This window comes from Ostrinia nubilalis, chromosome 11 (assembly GCF_963855985.1).
Source record: "Ostrinia nubilalis chromosome 11, ilOstNubi1.1, whole genome shotgun sequence".
In the NCBI taxonomy this organism is placed as follows: domain Eukaryota; kingdom Metazoa; phylum Arthropoda; class Insecta; order Lepidoptera; family Crambidae; genus Ostrinia; species Ostrinia nubilalis.
Window position 1 is genome coordinate 16312792 of NC_087098.1, and position 19105 is coordinate 16331896.

Below are 19105 nucleotides of genomic sequence, written 5' to 3' on the forward strand. Positions count from 1 at the left end.
TAATGGCAATGAGACAAGACAAAAACTGCGCATGACCAAAAGGTCGCCCTAAATGTAGGTCAACGATCTCGCCCTGTGCTCATTGTTCGTGATGGTGGAAACGGCAAGAACACATTTTTTCTTGCCAAATCTTACCAAAGCAGTATGAATAAAATTGACAACAATAAATCTGTTTGATACATATCAATGATAACATACGAAATGGAGTTTTACGTGGCCTTAATTTATTTTTTAAATAAATAAGTAAAGTCTTCTCTCCCACGTTGTTGAACCTTACTTACCTACCTGCTGTAGGTACTATTACATTAGGTATTGCAGAAATCAATAAGTGTGGGTAGTACCTATGTGTACTTAATTAAATAATAATTTTATTATTTAGTTAAGTTTTTTTAAATACCTAAATAAACTAAAACAATTTTTTTTTTACATCGCGCTAGTTTATAGACTACTAACGCCATCTCTTGAGTTTTTTATACAACAAATAGTTACAGCTTTGACATTACCAAACCATTTCCGAAACGATCAGTATTTTTGCACTTATTATTTATTAACATTTTTATAAAGTAACCAAAATAATCATAAAAAGGATCTGGATAAACCTGAAATATTTGAGAATAAAATGCAGTTATGTTTGAGGTTTAATCGTAACTAGCCTCGTAAATGTAAACTCATACATTTTATTAAATAAAATTGAAATACTGTTTTAATTAATTGTAAATATTAAATTGTTACATTTTTATTTTAATATTATTTAAACAGATGTCTTAATACACATATTTTTTTCAAAACAATGATTGTTTGACAGATTTGCGCGAGAATAATCAGCAGGAGTTCCGTCACCGGAATAGGGCCGTGCAAGGGATGTTGTCATCTGTCAAATTTGGCCTTCAATGCGCTGGGAATCCTATTGCAATTTGTATAGAATTTTGCAATGTTCAAATGAAGTTCTAACCAAGATCGATGGTGTGACATAAAGGTGCTTGCGTTCATGTGTTAAAATGACATCGAGGAGCAAAAATGCGGTGCGAATTTACGAAACAGAAATTGACAAGAGCAGAGAGGAGGCGAATTGGAAGAAGGTAGTGGACCTGGCTCAACAGCTGAAGGCCAGGTCACCACAGCATGGTATGTCCAAAGATACTCTTTACTAATTCCTATTTCCAGCCTTGACTTAATTCAGTAAACACAGCATGAACATGTAAAACCTCATTGACCACCCATAATAATTTGTTTTCTTTAATTAAATAATTAGTCCCTAATTATTAGGTATTGTGGACACACAATGATCACACCATGTAATGTCATAAAGCCATTTCTAATTAGATTATTTAAATAGTCAAGTAACAAATGTATAATAGTTTAACTTAGTTAATTAAAATTATATAATACTTGGTTTTCAAGTTCACTCATTATTAACCCTTTACCTACGGGCCCTTGGAAACCAAAGTCACCTCTCAATATGGGGTATTTTAACCTATAAAATTGTTTGCTTCACTTTACATCAAGATATTTTAAAAAGTATGAGTCTTACGGTATTGAAATTTGGAATATTATATTCTGCAACTAATGTAGTTTCATAATTACAAGTGCATTTTACACCTAATTTGAAATTTTATTGTTCTTTTGTCGTAAACCGTGATTTAGTATTGGCTTTGCCAAAATAAAAATAGATGCCACCCGTATTGAGAAGTGACTTTTGACTTGGCAACTATAGGTGCCTCCCGTAGGTAAGAGGTTAATGTAGCCTTTATTTTGTATTAATGTCTTCTATTTTTGTAAGTTTACTTACTGAATTAAAATCAGCAGTTAAAATGCAAAAACAATGACTGATGTATCACTGAATAATGACACTGAAAATTAATGTTTATCTTAATAATTAGCCTTTGTTAAATAAGACAAGGTCTATTTACTTATATATTTAGATAATTATAATATCATTTCTCATCAGAAGGTAAAAGTGCTTAGTTTACAGTAAATATAAAACTGTGTGGAATTGCTCTTTTCCTTTAATTATAATAATATGTGTTAGTGTTTGTGTAATTTATGTTTTTCGTTTATTAGAAAAATCAAATCATGCTGAAACATAATATCGGTAGGTTTCTTTCTCCTGTATATGTGTGGGCTAAAGGATAATACAGAGTGTGTTGGACATAACAAGGCGCTATGTTAGGCCTCCCCAACCGGTTTGGCCAGTGTGGAGAGTGTAAGCCTATTCCGGCACTTGCTTCCTATAATATATTTATCGTTATACATAATATGGGCTTTAATATTTATAAATTCCTTTTTTTTGTCATTGTATTATAACCAAGCTAATTTCAACAAATATAAAAAACATAGAAGTCAACATAATGATAACTGCATGTTAAGCTTGGTATCCCAACAATCAATAAATGCTATTTGGTAGCTCTTTGTATCTCCATGTTTATGCATTGCTTATCAGATAAATCAAATCATTCATTATCTCTAATCTGGTACTTTTTTAGTCAATAGGTAATACTAGTGATTCTGCAACACTGTACAGTGCTACTCCATATCGGCCATAAAGTATGCTATGGTGATAAAATAACTGTACCTACAATTCAAAATTAGCTATTGTATGTTAATGAGTTTGTGGCTGTTTAAGAATAATGCTCATTGTTTGTGTAAATAAACAGTTTTATGAGATCATTTGTATGATTGAAGAAGAATAATACTATTAATACATTAATATTTCATACCCGTTCAAGTACGAACTTATACTTATATTAACAGTGTAAAGATTTCAAAAAGCCTAGTACAAAAAAAGTAATGTATAACTCGTTAGTTAGGAGCCACTTGGAATACTGTAGTGTTGTCTGGTCTCCTGGATATGGTGTGCATGTTGCACGAATTGAACGGCTGCAGAAGAGGTTTTTATGGCATCTGACATACAATTGCAAATTGGGGAAAAAGCTCAAATCATATAAGGATCGCCTAAAATATTTCAGAATGGCATCGCTGGAGAGGCGCAGAGAAATGTTGGATTTAGTTTTTCTAAAAAAACACAGCTGGTATATTTAATTGTCCCGATTTACTTAGCAAAGTTTATTACCATGTGCCACGTGTTCTCCCCAGACAATTAAATAAAAAACTATTCAGCTTGCCGCAAGGCCGCACCAATTTGAGAAAACACAGTTCGCTGTCCAGGATGTATACATTGTATATGGACCATGAAACCGACATAGATTTGAACTTTACCTCAATACCTGGTATAAAGAAGGCCATACTTGCTTTGGAATAATCATGCATTTAAAATTAACTGAATTTATTTAAATACTGTATTGGTTATCTCTATTGTAACAAACATTTGCGAATATGTTCGATGCATCTGTATTATTGTATACTGTAGCAATATAAAATTGCACTGTAGTGTAGGTAGCATTTGCATTTTTTATTTTTTGCGTAGTTACACATTATTTAGCGGATGCAGTGCTTTTCTTTAAGTGATGGGGCACTTATACATGTAATTTTGGTTATGTATTTTAAATTTTAATAGTGTACTTATTGTTGAAAAGCCAAAATAAATAAATAAATAATAAACCAAATGTTATTCACGACAACTTTAAGGAATTCAACTAATATGTTTAATGTTATTCCAGAAAGCCTCGCTCACTTCCTCATCGGTGAAGGAAAGCTGGAAGCGTTTCTTGACGAATGGCCACCGACGAAGGAGAACATCGAGAGGGCCCAGCGGGAGCTGTCCGAAGCGCGTGGGTACCTCACCCTGGCCACAGATGACGCTGGGAAGCGGGCAGGAGTAGCGCTGGACGCTCACTTGCTCTTGGGCAAGTTGAACTATGCCTGTGGAGCGTACGATGTTGCATTAAAACACTACCAGTTGGCCGAACTGAATACCTTGACTGAAAAAGAATTACCAGTGTAAGTTTGTTACCTTTTATTTAAACTTTGCTGCCAAATATTTGACTGAAATAAAATTTAAGTTTCAATCAAGCTTCCTATAAGGTTTCTTAATATTGTTTACTCCAATCAAGGTATAGGGCTAATCATTTCTATGTTACTTTTAAGTAAGTGTCATGATTTCAACTCAATACATCTTAATTGTTATCAGTGACAATAGGTAGCGGTGTTATACCTTTTGATAAACTTAAGTATATAAGGTATTATAAAATATGTTGTGTTTGATAATTTGATAATATTGTAGTCAATCCCTATTTGTACTGATAATACGTAATATATTTTAACGTCAATATCCGCCGGTATGCTTATAAATACATTGAAGCTATAACTTTCATAATGCATAGTTCAGGTAAAGTTGTAAAATTATAGGCTTCAACTGCCGGCAGTTGTTAAAATAACTAACTATGCATGCATATTATTAAGAAGAAAATAATCTACATTGCATAATATCATCTAAATATTGGTCGAGGAAAGTAATGAAAGTAATTGAACTACTTTTAAGAATAACAAACAATCCAACTGTGTTCACACACTTGCTTCAAAACAATGTCTGCTGTGCTGATATGTAATTAGCTTAGTTGAATGATAATGGACCGAACACAAGACGTTGTTTTGTAGCCTTGCTGATTCATCGCTATCTAAACAGCCGTCAATGCGATGACGGAATGTTTGATCAACAGTCACCATTCGCTTCTTTCCTGTCGAGAGCCAATGATAGACTCGCTATCAGTGGGCATGGAAACATGCTGTGACTAATGTTATTGAATTTACATTGTATGTTTCGTAAGAAGTACATTTTAGTTTGTACACGATATTTTAGGCCTCAGGTGGGAGTATGGGACTTGAACACACGACCTTTCATTTAACAGTCGGATGTGACCTGCAACGCGAGACGAAACGCATTACGCGCATCTTCAGCTAGAGTATAAACAAAGTAACATTTTAAATCTTATCTATGGAGAGACATACCTACGTCGCGTCATGGTGACAAAAGTCGCCCGTGCGCGCGCGCCTTTTGACACGATATTACGGCACTGTTTTGTATTATGAGGGTTAAAGTTCGTTCTATCTACATACTGGATAAGTTCATACATCATTCGATGGACTACATTCTCTCTTAACCAATACGTTGAGAACGGTATTCAACTAGCATGAAATTAAACGAAGTTTGATACCAATAGTTAGTGAAAACATTATCCATTACTACCATTTGTGTCATAGGAAATGCTTGATGTCATTTAAAATAATGATATCAGAATTACGTTAATAATCAGCATGACGACGGTCAATGTTGAAATATAATTAGATTGTTTATCGCTGAAATATATAGGTACGAAGGTATTTTTCTGGTTATACATTTATTTCTGGAAATATTATTTGATAGTTAAATAATATACACTGGATTATATACCTACTCTTACCTCACAGTTTGAGTGTAGGTATAGACGATGTTATAACGTAAGGATGATACGAGTTTTTAAGGCATCGTCCTAAGTTGAAGCTCGCAAGTCATTGCGCGTCGAAATCGCATCGCACGCTCGTCATGACACCTCAATTATTACATATTACTTTTAAAAGCTGCTGAACCGTAACTAGAAACTTTAGTGCCTTACTTTTATTTTTATAAAATCAACATAAAATCAGGCACTCCCTGCGCAGACGTAAACGCTTTTTGTAGTCCAGTTGCTTCCACTTAACACCATACAACGACTCATTTTCCTCTGATGTACCATGTCGATAACAAAGTGTCCACATTTTCGCAGCCCCTAAAATCAGGTCGTTAGTCGTAATTTATTAACAATTTTTCTTTACGAGGAAGCCTAGACTGTTAACTGTTTGTATACCTATTACAAATAAATAACCTAGTCGTGTTTTCTTTCAAACAGCCGGAGCGTGCGCATCGTGGCCGAGTCGTACGCGATCAAAGGGCTGTGCCTCGAGCAAAACGCCCTGCCCGGCTCCACCAGCCGCTACAAGCAGGCGGAGAAGGAGTCTGAAATGGTAAGGATAACACTTTGTTTATGTCTTTAATTTAAACATTACTATTTAGTTCAGAGGTGGAATTGTGTAAAGCAATCGTAATCATTTGACAGTTCATAACGTACGATAAAGTCAGTTAAACAAAGCGTTTGACAGAATAATCGTACGTTATGAACTGTCAAATGATAACGATTGCTTTACACAATTCCACCTCTGACAGCAGTCTTATTTTTTTTTTCATGTCTCACTGAATGTGTGACAGATTGTACAGCCTCCCTAGGATACTTTCAAGAACTAAAATCTTTATAGATTTTATTGACGTGGTTGATAGCGACGAGGTTTGATTTAAACTCACACTAACACCCTGAAGCACATTTGAAGTCTCGCTGACGTTTGACAACACAGAACTGGCCCATTTATTGTCCCGAAGCAGTGATAGGGTTAATACCGTGGGACGTGTAAAAGTACTTTTTAAAAGCCTATTTGCAAAAATAAATGAGTTTTATGAGTTTTAAAAACATAAAAGGCATCTGTCCCTACAGATCCGCAGCTTCGAGTTGGCGTCAGACCTGACGCTGCTATATCTTCAGCGCGCACAGGCGGCGGGCGCGCGCGCCGGGCCTACGCTCGAGACGGCGCTCCAACGAGTGCCTATACTACACATACGGGCTGGCCGGTTACAGAACGCTATTGACAGGTAAGTCGTAATGAAAGGTGACTTGACAGTGATAATGTTAGCACCGCCGCACATGAATCAACACGTGCCCCAGGCCCACGCTTGTAACCGCGCTCCAACGAGTGCCTATACTACACATACGGGCTGGCCGGTTACAGAACGCTATTGACAGGTAAGTCGTAATGAAAGATGACTTGACAGTGATAATGTTAGCGCCGCTGTATATCAATCAACGTTAGCGCCGGACCCACGCTCGAGACAGCGCTCCAACGAGTGCCTATATTGCACATACGGGCTGGCCGGTTACAGAACGCTATTGACAGGTAAGTCGTAATGAAAGATGACTTGACAGTGATAATTTTAGTGTCGCCGCACATCAATCAACGTTAGCGCCGGACCTACACTCGAGACGGCGCTCCAACGAGTTCCTATATTGCACATACGGGCTGGCCGGTTACAGAACGCTATTGACAGGTAAGTCGTAATGAAAGATGACTTGACAGTGATAATGTTAGTGTCGCCGCACATCAATCAACGCGCGCGGGCCCACGCTCGAGACGGCGCTCCAACGAGTTCCTATACTACACATACGGGCTGGCCGGTTACAGAACGCTATTGACAGGTAAGTCGTAATGAAAGATGACTTGACAGTGTAGACATGTTAGCGCCGCTGTATATCAATCAACGTTAGCGCCGGGCCCACGCTCGAGACGGCGCTCCAACGAGTGCCTATATTGCACATACGGGCTGGCCGGTTACAGAACGCTATTGACAGGTAAGTCGTAATGAAAGGTGACTTGACAGTGATAATGTTAGCGCCGCCGCACATCAATCAACACGCGCGCCGGGCTTACGCTCGAAACCGCTTTACACCGAATTATTCTGCACTGGTATGTGCAGGCCGGTTACGAATCGCTATTGATAGGTAAACTACAATCCTTATCATCATTAGCACAAGAATCAGCGCGCGCCGGGCCCACACGCGAGACAGCAGCGAGTGCCCATTCTGCACTGGCATTGGCGTATCTCGGCAGTACACAGGGACTGTCGCTATACGTATCTAGGGCGTCTACAAGCTACAAATTAAACTCGACACATTCGTGCCAAAAATAAGTTTTTAATTCTATACTATGTATTGTCTTGTCCGTAATAGTTGCAGATATTATGTACTTGCTTTCCGCCCGCGGCTTCGCCCGCGTGAAATTTTGCCTGTCACAAAAAAACTTTATCACGCGTGTTCCTGTTTCAAAAACCGGGATAAAAACTATCCTATGTCCTTTCCCGGGACTCAAACTACCTCCAGGCCAAATTTCATCAAAATCGGTTCAGTGGTTTAGGCGTGAAAGAGAGACAGACAGAGTTACTTTCGCATTTATAATATTAGTATAGTATAGATGACTCGGCAGACTGCAAAATGCCTAAAACACTACTACTGTACGTTAATGGTATTAGTTTCATTATATGGGCTTTCTCTTAATTAAAATCACGCCTAAGTAAGGGGTGTAGATATTATCACACCTTCCCAGAAGATTGTATTTGCAAGGGCATTGGATTTTCGACGTTAAAACGAAGTGACTATGTTTCAAAGTTGAGTGGCTTCTACTCTACCGATGCCCTACAAGGCTTAACAAGTGTATTACTCACGTCGAGGCGACAAGCCAAACACTAAGCTTAACGTGAAATGAAACACCATGCTGTGCGCAGATTTTGACCCATTTTTAATGTCGGAATCCCTGTACTTCGAGTACGATTCTAATTGTAAAAAAAAATTGTGTTGGATAAGCCCATAAATGGGTAATCTCCCTCTCCCTCAATAAATCGAGGAAGGCTTTATGACATCACCCTACAGCCAATAGGGGCGGAGTAGTAAAGAAAAATGTTGAAAAAACGTAAAATATTATTCAAACTATTTTTACGCGTACTACGAAGTCGTGGGCACAGCTAATATAATATAAACTAGCGCCCGCCCGCGACTGATTATTACCACCACTTAACTTAATAAGACACTTATTATGCTAAGTGGTGGAATGTGTTTTGAAAATCTTATTATTTTCAGTCTAAATGTAAGTTACAAAAATTGTGAAGACTGTTTCTTATCATCGTTCAGTTTTTTATCGGCCATAAATGGTGTAATCGCCCCGGCTTAGTGCAATGGCGAGTGTCGGCGGCTGCGCAAGAGACAAAAACCGATCGCTCGGACGCGCCTTGCTGCGCCCGCCACTGTAATTATGCCGTCGTTGCACCATCCTCGGCGTTGTTTACATAAACACTATATTAAGGCATATTTAGCATTTTCACTGTCATATTTGATTAAGCAGATTTTTTTATGTTGTTCCAAAAAACGATAACTTTCATAAACTGAACATGCTGTGACAAAATCAGTGGAATGATAAAAAAACATACAACAACGCCACCATTTAATGTTTTAAAATAACTAACGTCAAAGAGTCAAGATATTCTTGTACGAAATATATTGCGGAAATGAGTATTATAATAATTGAATTGACTTATCAATTGAGATACTATTTTCGTTCGTCGCCGAAAGACGTCCACTGCTGGACAAGGGCGTCCCCCAATGATTTCCACAAAGACCGATCCTGCGCCGCTCGCATCCAGGCACCTCCCGCGACCCTCACCAGATCGTCGGTCCACCTAGTGGCCTGCCCACGCTGCGTCTTCCTACTACGTCCTATTTACTAACGACGTCTTACTACTGTTACTATTTTAAAAGCTGTTATTTTAGATTACAAAATGTAATTTAACATCTATCAGAATATTTTAACTAAAATAATGATTTCCTGCCCCAGCGGCCATCAGCTCTCCGAGCTATGTGCCCTGCCCACTGACACTTGATTTTAGCGATTCTGCGGGCTATGTCAGTCACTCTGGTTCTCCTACGCTGATGGCCGCTGGGGCAGGAAAGTTCTTGAGTGGCGACCACGAGCCGGAAGACGGAGCGTGGGCAGGCCTCCCACTAGGTGGACCGTCGATCTGGTGAAGGTCGCGGGAGGTGCCTGGAAGCGAGCGGCGCAGGACCGGTCTTTGTGGAAATCCTTGGGGGAGGCCTTTGTCCAGCAGTGGACGTCTTTCGGCTGATACGAACGAACGAACGAATGATTTATGTTTTCAATGCAAAAAATAAAATAATAATAATAATAAATCTTTGGACAATTTCACACAGCGCCAGCTAGCCCCAAAGTAAGCAACTTAATGCTTGTGTTATGGGTGCTAGCTTAACGGATATACACTACTTATATACTTTTTTTTTTTTTTTTTTTTTTTTTTTTTTTTTTTTTTTAAATACATAAATATTATACATAGTCACACCCAGACCCGTCACAGAAATTAAAATTCATCATTTCAATTTCTGCCCGGCCGGGAATCGAACCCGGGACCTCTCGGCATAGTAGTCCGTTCTGAACCACTACACCAAACGGCCGACAAAAATGTTTTAGCGATGTGCTTTTCAATGTCAATGTTGTTTCGCTATCCAATTTGACCGTTCCAAGAAATCGCGTCGTTGTTTCCGCAGGTACCGCTCGATGCTGACGGCGGTGGAGTCGACGTCGACGCAGGCGCTGCGCCTCACGCTCACGCGCCAGCTGGCCGAGGTGCTCATGCGCGGCGTCACCGGGCAGGTATGACGTCACGCCTTCAATGAGGGCTATCGTTTTTATACTTAACAGTTGGCACCCCTGGCGATTGACAGGACCTTACTCTACAGTGGCGCCATCTTGATGAGTGCAAATGCGATAGTCCTCCTACCACTTTAGCGCTCACCAGTTGGTGCCACTGTCTTCGCTACTAGCAAGTGACAGGACCTTACTCTACAGTGGCGCTGACTGGTGAGCGCTAAAACGATAGCCCTCATTCAAATTGTTTTATTGTGAAATCACAGGTTAATACATAAGTCAGGACATACAATTTTGTAATAGATCAGCTGTGTTCCGCCGCATGGGCATACAATAATTGAAAGATACAGAATTTAAGGCGACGGCGAGCGACAAAGGCAGGGGGGCTACGCCTAAAAACGGGTCTGACGCAGAAAGTGCACTTCGCTCAATGCGCAGTTTTTCATACTAATACTGTACAAATAAACTTCGGCCTTCGGCAGGACCGTTCATTGTGGAAAACCTTGGGGGGCCTTTGTTAGAGTAAATACAAATGAGTAGGTCACCTTCATAGAAACGCACCGAACGCGGTTTGTATGTGAGCGCGCCAATACGTATGCGGCGCGCACGCACACACTGACAAAATTTAGCGTGGATTAGCGGTGAGATGCGCCGAGTGGACGTCATTTGGCTGAAACGAACGAACGTACGAAACTTCTGACCTTACATTTGTATAGAAAAGTGCGCATTTTACGAAGTGCACATTCTGTGTCAAACCCCCATAAAATAATATCCAAAGTTTCGATTGTTTTCATCCCTCTCACGCAAAGTGAGATGCCAATATAAGCGACAGTGACAGATAGACCCGAAACCACGTAAACTGCATTGCGGAGTAGCCCTGTTCTTCTGGCGCAACCGTAGCTTAGGGATATGCATCCGAACGACTGTTGAACTTGCGTCGTTCGCCACTGAAAGCGAGTGGGACACGACTGGTTTTTAGCCGTTTCTTTTTATACATTTTCAGCCAAAAAATGATTCTAAAATGATGCATTGTCATTCGTTTGATTTATAATTATGTTTTTTTGTGTGCATGGAACGGTTCGGAACAAACTGCATTGAATCTATATTGCATGTTGTGTCAGCCTATAATTGTTGTTGCATTGTAACTTTGTTCATAATTGTTATTTTTAAGTGTACATGTTGTAATGTAACAATGTTGGTAGACCTAATAAATAAATAAATAATAACTATAATTTATTCGTCAGGTATACAAAGCGCCAGAGAAGCTAACAGTGATGCCACAGCAAGGAACGCTGACGAGGCGGCGGGAAGACCACGTCTCGGAAGGACCTTGGAAACCAAAGAAGTATGCTGGGATCAACCAGGTAATAACTACGAGCCTATTAAAATTTTCTAAAATATCTACAAATAGTATTCTCTTGAAAAATTTATTGTACAATGGGGGACAATAGCCCAACGGTGTAGCTGTCAAACTGACCGACTCGAAATCTGAGGAACGCCGGTTCAAACGCTGCAAATCCAGTCGTCCACTGGACTTGCATTAGCTTAGCTAGGGGTATTAGGGTCTACGCTAAAACTTGCGCCGGCGCACGCACCCTTGTCTGTGTCGAAAAATTTTATGAGCAGCGCAGTGTGTCGCGGAAGCGTGAGATGGGTTTCTATACACGCGGCATGCGGCATGCATGAATTCGCTTTTAAGAATAAGAACACTTTATTCAGCATAGAAAAAAAAAACAGTACATGACATTAAACTATAAACTCGGACGACCGAAGCGGGCACCTGCTGTGTGCATCCGCGCAAGTTTTAGCCATCGGCCCTTTTAACTTCTTCTTCGTCGCTACACTCTTGCCGTAGTCGTGGCCGTCACACCCGGTCCGGTGGCAAGCCTCACATTCCGTCGCCATTCCTCCCGTACTGCAGCCTTTCTTGTGTACTCGTGGAGTGGAATGGTCCACTCCACGAGTGCTCTTTTGACCTGGTCAGTCCAGCGCATGGGCAGAGTAAATACAAATGAGTAGGTCATCTTCATAGAAACGCACCGAGCGCGGTTTTTATGTGACCGCGCGCCAATACGTATGCGGCGCGCACGCACACACTGACAAAATTCAGCGCACCTTAGGGGGCGTCCATAAATTACGTGAGACAATTTTGGCCATTTTTCAACCCCCCCGCCCCCCTTGGTGAGATTTGGTGAGATTTTGCCTGACCCCCTCCCCCACCCCCCTAATCTCACGTGATATTTAATAAAATACCTATTTTGCAATGTCTATGCTTCGAGTCTATTAGATTTATATGAAAAAATCAGTAACCCAGTGTCTTGCCACGCGCAGTGCAGGGTTCCGTAGCTTCCCGTCGTTTAGTAAGACAAGCAATTGCTTCAACCTAGGACTAGATTTTTGATTCATAGTTAAAATAACTAATTGTTAAATTTTGCTACTAATGGTTAAATATTAATAAAATGTAAACTAATAGTTAAAAAATGTACTAAAAGTCAAGTTAAACATTGTTATAAAAACATTTTTTTCTGTTATTTAACCACTTGTCATTTGACATCTGTCAAATTTGACTATTGGTTTAACCAGGCCTGTTCATCTCCGCGAGTTTACATCGAAAACAAAACACGCACGATGGCCCACCTACAGGATACTATTCGACAAGGCCTCACATACGAGCGAACATTGACTCACGCACGCGTATTCTTGTGTATGATGGAAAAAATAAAGAAAATGGTGTACTAAATACTGTGCAGTATTTAACTGCCTAAATAATAATAAAAACACAGAATGTACTTTTTTAAGTTGCCTCAAGACACAGAGGTAAATAAGTAGTTAATATTATTCATGATAATTCATGCTAAATCATGTATTTCCTCCGCCATTTTCCGCAGTTTGGCACCTCACGTCACATCATTTTACCGAAGTCAGCCCTATAGCTTCGGCGCAGTGCCGATCACTGACGTCAACAAAATGGTGCTTGACTCTTGAGACAGGCTAAATTACACCATATTGTTAATGACATTGAGCATACATTTTTTTAAATACCTTCGCGAAGTAAAACTTCTGTACGTAGTACTTATTATTATTCTGTGGTTTAACTACGAATACATAATACATATTTTCATACGTATGTAATGTCATTTTTAGGGTTCCGTAGTCCTGACAAGGAACCCTTATAGTTTCGATATGTCTGTCTGTCTGTCCGAGGTTTCGCTTGGAAACTATTAGCACTGGGGAGCTGTAATTTTGTGAAGGTAAGTCCTTTACGCGGTATAACCGGAAAACCGAAAAAGCGCCCCTTTCGGGGGCCCCCACCACTTAAGCACAGCTCCGTCGAAGTCGAAAACCTAGGAGAGTCTTAATGGGCAACCAATGAAGCCATTAAAGCAATAAAATCTTTTGTAGGAATTATTTCCGATTTAAAATCTAATTCTACTGGCCTATTAGAAGAAAATATGAAAAGTGACTTTAGATGAAGTAATTGCTTGCTTCTGAAATATATTGTGGTAACGACAGACAACTACGGAACCCTACACTGCGCGTGGCACGACACGCACTTGGCCAATTTTTTACGCAATAGCGATGCCGATGACGTTTTTTTTTTAATTTCGAATTTTCTTATTTTCGACATTTATTCTGCATCTTTAGTGTTCACAATAAATGCAGATGGAGGCATTTTTAGTTTAATTTGATTTAGACGGTTTGGAATAAATTGTCATTATCATCATAAAAAAATCATTATTTTTTTACTTCAATAACCCAGTTTTTTGGCAATTTTACTCTATTTCTTGCGGGAAAAATTACGTGATATTTTCCGAGACCCCCCCTCTCCCCCAGGTGAGATTTAGTGAGGTTTTCGTTGACCCCCTCCCCCCCCTAAAAGTCTCACGTAATTTATGGACGCCCCCTTACCGCTAATCCACGCTAAATTTTGTCAGTGTGTGCGTGCGCGCCGCATACGTATTGGCGCGCTCACATACAAACCGCGCTCGGGCGTTTGTATGAAGATGACCTACTCATTTGTATGTACTCTGGCATGGGCGACCTGCTGCGTACTCTTGTGCCCTTAACCTTCTATAGTCTGGTCCGTGAGCACGTAGAATTTTGTCCAATGACCCCTAGCTACCTATCCTTATCGCTCGCGCGTAATTATGTTGCTATCGCGCTCGCACACTCACTGCGGGTGCCAGTCGCACAGTCGCGACAGCAATATAATTACGCACGAGCGATAAGGATGGGCAGCTAGGGGTCATTAGACAAAATTCTACGTGCTCACGGACCGGGCTTTAACCTACCTCAACGTTATTTCTAAAAAAAGAGAAGAAAAAAAACTGTCTCCCTTCCAGTTCGTACCCCGCAACGAGTACGAGGAGGTGGTGCTGCTGCTGCTGGTGGGCGAGGCGATGGCGGTGCGCGACGCCGTGCTGTCGCAGAGCGCCGAGTTCGAGGCGGCGCGCCGGCACTCGCTCGCCAACGCCGTCGCCGTCGCCGACCTGCTCGCGCTCGCCGCCGCGCGCTGGGGGCAGCTGTGCCTCGTGCTCGAGGTACTGTTCCAGAAGTGTAGGCGCGTGTCGCAGCGCGCCGAGTTCGAGGCGGCGCGCCGGCACTCGCTCGCCAACGCCGTCGCCGTCGCCGACCTGCTCGCGCTCGCCGCCGCGCGCTGGGGGCAGCTGTGCCTCGTGCTCGAGGTACTGTTCCAGAAGTGTAGGCGCGTGTCGCAGCGCGCCGAGTTCGAGGCGGCGCGCCGGCACTCGCTCGCCAACGCCGTCGCCGTCGCCGACCTGCTCGCGCTCGCCGCCGCGCGCTGGGGGCAGCTGTGCCTCGTGCTCGAGGTACTGTTCCAGAAGTGTAGGCGCGTGTCGCAGCGCGCCGAGTTCGAGGCGGCGCGCCGGCACTCGCTCGCCAACGCCGTCGCCGTCGCCGACCTGCTCGCGCTCGCCGCCGCGCGCTGGGGGCAGCTGTGCCTCGTGCTCGAGGTACTGTTCCAGAAGTGTAGGCGCGTGTCGCAGCGCGCCGAGTTCGAGGCGGCGCGCCGGCACTCGCTCGCCAACGCCGTCGCCGTCGCCGACCTGCTCGCGCTCGCCGCCGCGCGCTGGGGGCAGCTGTGCCTCGTGCTCGAGGTACTGTTCCAGAAGTGTAGGCGCGTGTCGCAGCGCGCCGAGTTCGAGGCGGCGCGCCGGCACTCGCTCGCCAACGCCGTCGCCGTCGCCGACCTGCTCGCGCTCGCCGCCGCGCGCTGGGGGCAGCTGTGCCTCGTGCTCGAGGTACTGTTCCAGAAGTTTCTCGACGCGTGTTGACTGTTCGAGCGTTGCCACAAGACTGAGCTCCTTTCTGTCAGGCCTGGCTCACTCCGCGCGGTATATCCGATAATTACCTACAGCGAAGCGCCCCGCCGGCGGGTATTATATCAGTCGAGTGTCACGCGCGCGCCCGTCAGGACGCTGGCGTGCGTTGTAGTACCTAATTCTATGATCGAAGTATTATTTAAAAATGGACATAAAGAGAAAGAAATATTATTGTGCGGCGTTTGGGTGTGTAAATTCGAAAAGAAATCTACCGGATTTATCTTTTTTTTCGCTTCCCAAAGATGCTGAAAGGTATGTTGGCCATGTAGGTAATCAATAATTCTTAGGATAGTATAGGAACCTAACCTACCATGACTACTGCTCAGAATGAGTTCGTTCGTTTCAGCCAAAAATGACGTCCACTGCTGGACAAATTCCTCTCCCAAGGTTTTCCATAATCAATGCGTACTTACCTACATAGGTACCTCATTACAAATAAGTAGATTAATTATTATTTTTCTAGACACTACTAGACAGCAACCCTAACAGCGTAAGAAGAGTTCAGAGGCACGCGATAGAAAGAGACAAAACTTGTAGGTGAATAAAATTGTAGGTACTTAGTGCTGTGCGAGCTGAATTCCACTGTATCGCGTCGTAGCAAGACTCGCATTTATTTAAATCGTCTTGCGGAGTAATCCTTCTGTACCTGTACTATTACTTATTCTGTGTTTCTGTTGACCGGTTGACCGTTACGTCATAGGCTCTGGCGACGAATGACAAGACTCATTGACTGGCGAGAGTAACTGGTGACGAGCGCCGCTGGCATTCTTTTTGACGCAATTCCCATATTCTGATAAAGCAGTAACACCAAGGCGTGAGAGAACATTGAAATCTTCGCGGGGAAAGCGTGCAGCTAAACACAGGTCTTGCGTGTGTAGCTTGCGATTTCCTATAAATGGCTAAGCAGAACATAAGTTTAGGTTTCATTATTTGTATTTCTGTTGGTTTTCAAAATAAAATAAAATAAGTAATAGAAACTTCACGTATCAGGCAGCTAAGTTCCATCGCGGTAACAGTAGTTGCTAGCGAACTAAGGTTTCTTTTACATTTATGTCAAAGTCAAAATTTCTTTATTTGTTTAGACTAATAAATAGTTCTTACAAATCGTCATTTTGCTCTTAAGGAGCCTCTACACGTCTCATAATCTTTTTACCCTACCAGCGCTTCGAGACCAACATTTGGCAAGTGCTGAGAAGAAGCGCCGCAACAAACTCAGTCACCACTGTCTGCCGGTTAATATAAATAAATAGAAATAGCAGTAGTAGGTACATTCAATTCAGGAGCAGTTCACTGAATTTACCATGCATTCTTGTATAGTGTATCTTATAATGGGTATACCAGTGTTGGCAAAAAGTTAATCTGATTAATGATTAAAAATTAATGATTAAAATCATAATCAAATTTTTTTGATTATGATTAGTTAATCGTTAATCAAAAATTTTGATTAAGATTAATTAATCATAATCATTAATCGTTAATTTGATTATTTGATTAACTATCTACTATTTTCATAAGAAAGGGGTTGGGAGTGTATGAAAAGGTACCCGCGACTTATAAAATATCTAGCAAAGGGGGGATCTGGAGTTGTACTGTCGTTTTCCCAAAAAACTGCGTCAATTTTCACTACTCAAAACACTTATCGCACTAGTTTTGTTTCTCACAATTCCTTCTATTCTTCCGGTATCCTCCAGCAAAATTGGGTCAGGATCGAAGTTAAGCGGGCTGGCTGACGATAGGGGAGAAGTCCCCCCCTCCCAAGGTAGGCGCAAGCGTGGGCAATTCAACGGAAAGGTGGGGTTGCTAAACTAGGACGTTTTGTGTGTTGGGGAGGTGCAGGAGAGTTCGTAACAGAAGTTTCGGGGGGAGGCCCACGCGTGGGCAATTCAATAGAAGGGTGGGGTTGCTAAGCTAGGAGGTTTTGCGTGTTGGAGAGGTGCAGGAGACTTCGTACCAGAAGTTTCGGGGGGAGGGCCACGCGTGGGCAATTCAATAGAAGGGTGGGGTTGCTAAGCTAGGAAGTTTTGCGTGTCGGGGAGGTGCAGGAGACTTCGTACCAGAAGTTTCGGGGAGAAGCCCACGCGTGGGCAATTAAATAGAAGGGTGGGGTTGCTAAACTAGGAGGTTTTGCGTGTTGGGGAGGTGCAGGAGAGTTCGTACCAGAAGTTTCGGGGGGAGGGCCACGCGTGGGCAATTCAATAGAAGGGTGGGGTTGCTAAGCTAGGAAGTTTTGCGTGTCGGGGAGGTGCAGGAGACTTCGTACCAGAAGTTTCGGGGAGAAGCCCACGCGTGGGCAATTAAATAGAAGGGTGGGGTTGCTAAACTAGGAGGTTTTGCGTGTTGGGGAGGTGCAGGAGAGTTCGTAACAGAAGTTTCGGGGGGAGGCCCACGCGTGGGCAATTCAATAGAAGGGTGGGGTTGCTAAGCTAGGAGGTTTTGCGTGTTGGGGAGGTGCAGGAGAGATCGTACCAGAAGTTTCGGGGGGAGGGCCACGCGTGGGCAATTCAATAGAAGGGTGGGGTTGCTAAACTAGGAGGTTTTGCGTGTTGTGGAGGTGCAGGAGAGTTCGTACCAGAAGTTTCGGGGGGAGGCCCACGCGTGGGCAATTCAATAGAAGGGTGGGGTTGTTAAGCTAGGAGGTTTTGCGTGTTGGGGAGGTGCAGGAGACTTCGTACCAGAAGTTTCAGGGGAGGCTAGGGGTGGGGGGCAGGTGGTGGGAGTGTGGGGTTGCAAGTAAGTTCTGGAACGGTAGGGGAAGTGGACTGATATCCTCCTACGGGAGGTCGGAAGACTGCACCGAAAGTTTCAGCGAGGGAAGGGGGCGGGGGGCAGTCTAGGTTACCTTATATTTATCTAGGTATGACCTGTCATAGAATTGTAGCCTAAAAACCAAACATCTAATATTAGAATTCAATGTTTTAACATTGTTTTCGATAGAACATTTAAGAAGTTAATCAAGTTAATCAAATTAATGATTATTGATTAATGATTAACAAATTAATCATGATTATGATTACTTTTTTAATCATGATTATTTTAATCAGGATTAATTTAATCATGATTAAAATTAATCAAATTAATTAATTGATTAAAAAATTAATTGATTAGTGCCAACACTGGGGTATACAAAATTGCGTGGTATATTAAACAAGGTAGTGACGTGCTAATATCTAGACTTACAGATTACATACTCAAATACTAGTAGAAATGACTTGCAACTACATAAATTGGAATAACTTGGATTGACCAGTCCCCGAAAGCAGCGCCTGTTCACAGACATGACGAGTGAACCAGCCATCGCTTCACTCGACCATATTAGAGGGAATGTAACGACCCTATGTATGTGTGGTTTAACGCCCTCGCTTGCTTCAGTCGCTGGAGCGCGCGATGAAGTTCTCGTTCGGGTGCGCGCACGTGTGGCGGCAGCGCGCGCTCGCCACCGCCGCCGCCGCGCCCGCGCCCGCGCCCGCCCGCGCCCAGCAGGACCTCGTGCCAGGTACGACCATAAGTACACGACACCACACATCATTCATTCATTCATC

At 42.5% G+C, this 19105-nt stretch overlaps 2 protein-coding genes across 2 annotated transcripts in view; both read left to right on the forward strand.

Moving 5' to 3' along the window:
- The first annotated feature begins 832 nt into the window (after positions 1–832).
- On the forward strand, positions 833–15361 carry LOC135076004 (tetratricopeptide repeat protein 7B-like). The gene is made up of 9 exons (XM_063970450.1): positions 833–1125; positions 3618–3897; positions 5823–5937; positions 6459–6613; positions 7284–7367; positions 10125–10230; positions 11469–11588; positions 14568–15312; positions 15354–15361. Exons 1-9 carry the CDS (start codon positions 999–1001, stop codon positions 15359–15361), a joined length of 1740 nt encoding a protein of 579 aa, XP_063826520.1. The 5' UTR covers positions 833–998.
- Positions 15362–18989: 3628 nt separating this feature from the next.
- Positions 18990–19105, forward strand: part of LOC135076005 (tetratricopeptide repeat protein 7B-like) — a gene marked incomplete at its 5' end in the record, with an annotated part of 29596 nt that continues 29480 nt past the window's right edge. The window contains one exon of the mRNA XM_063970451.1: positions 18990–19059. Coding sequence (XP_063826521.1) covers positions 18990–19059 — 70 coding nt within the window. The remainder of the gene's footprint in view (positions 19060–19105) is intronic.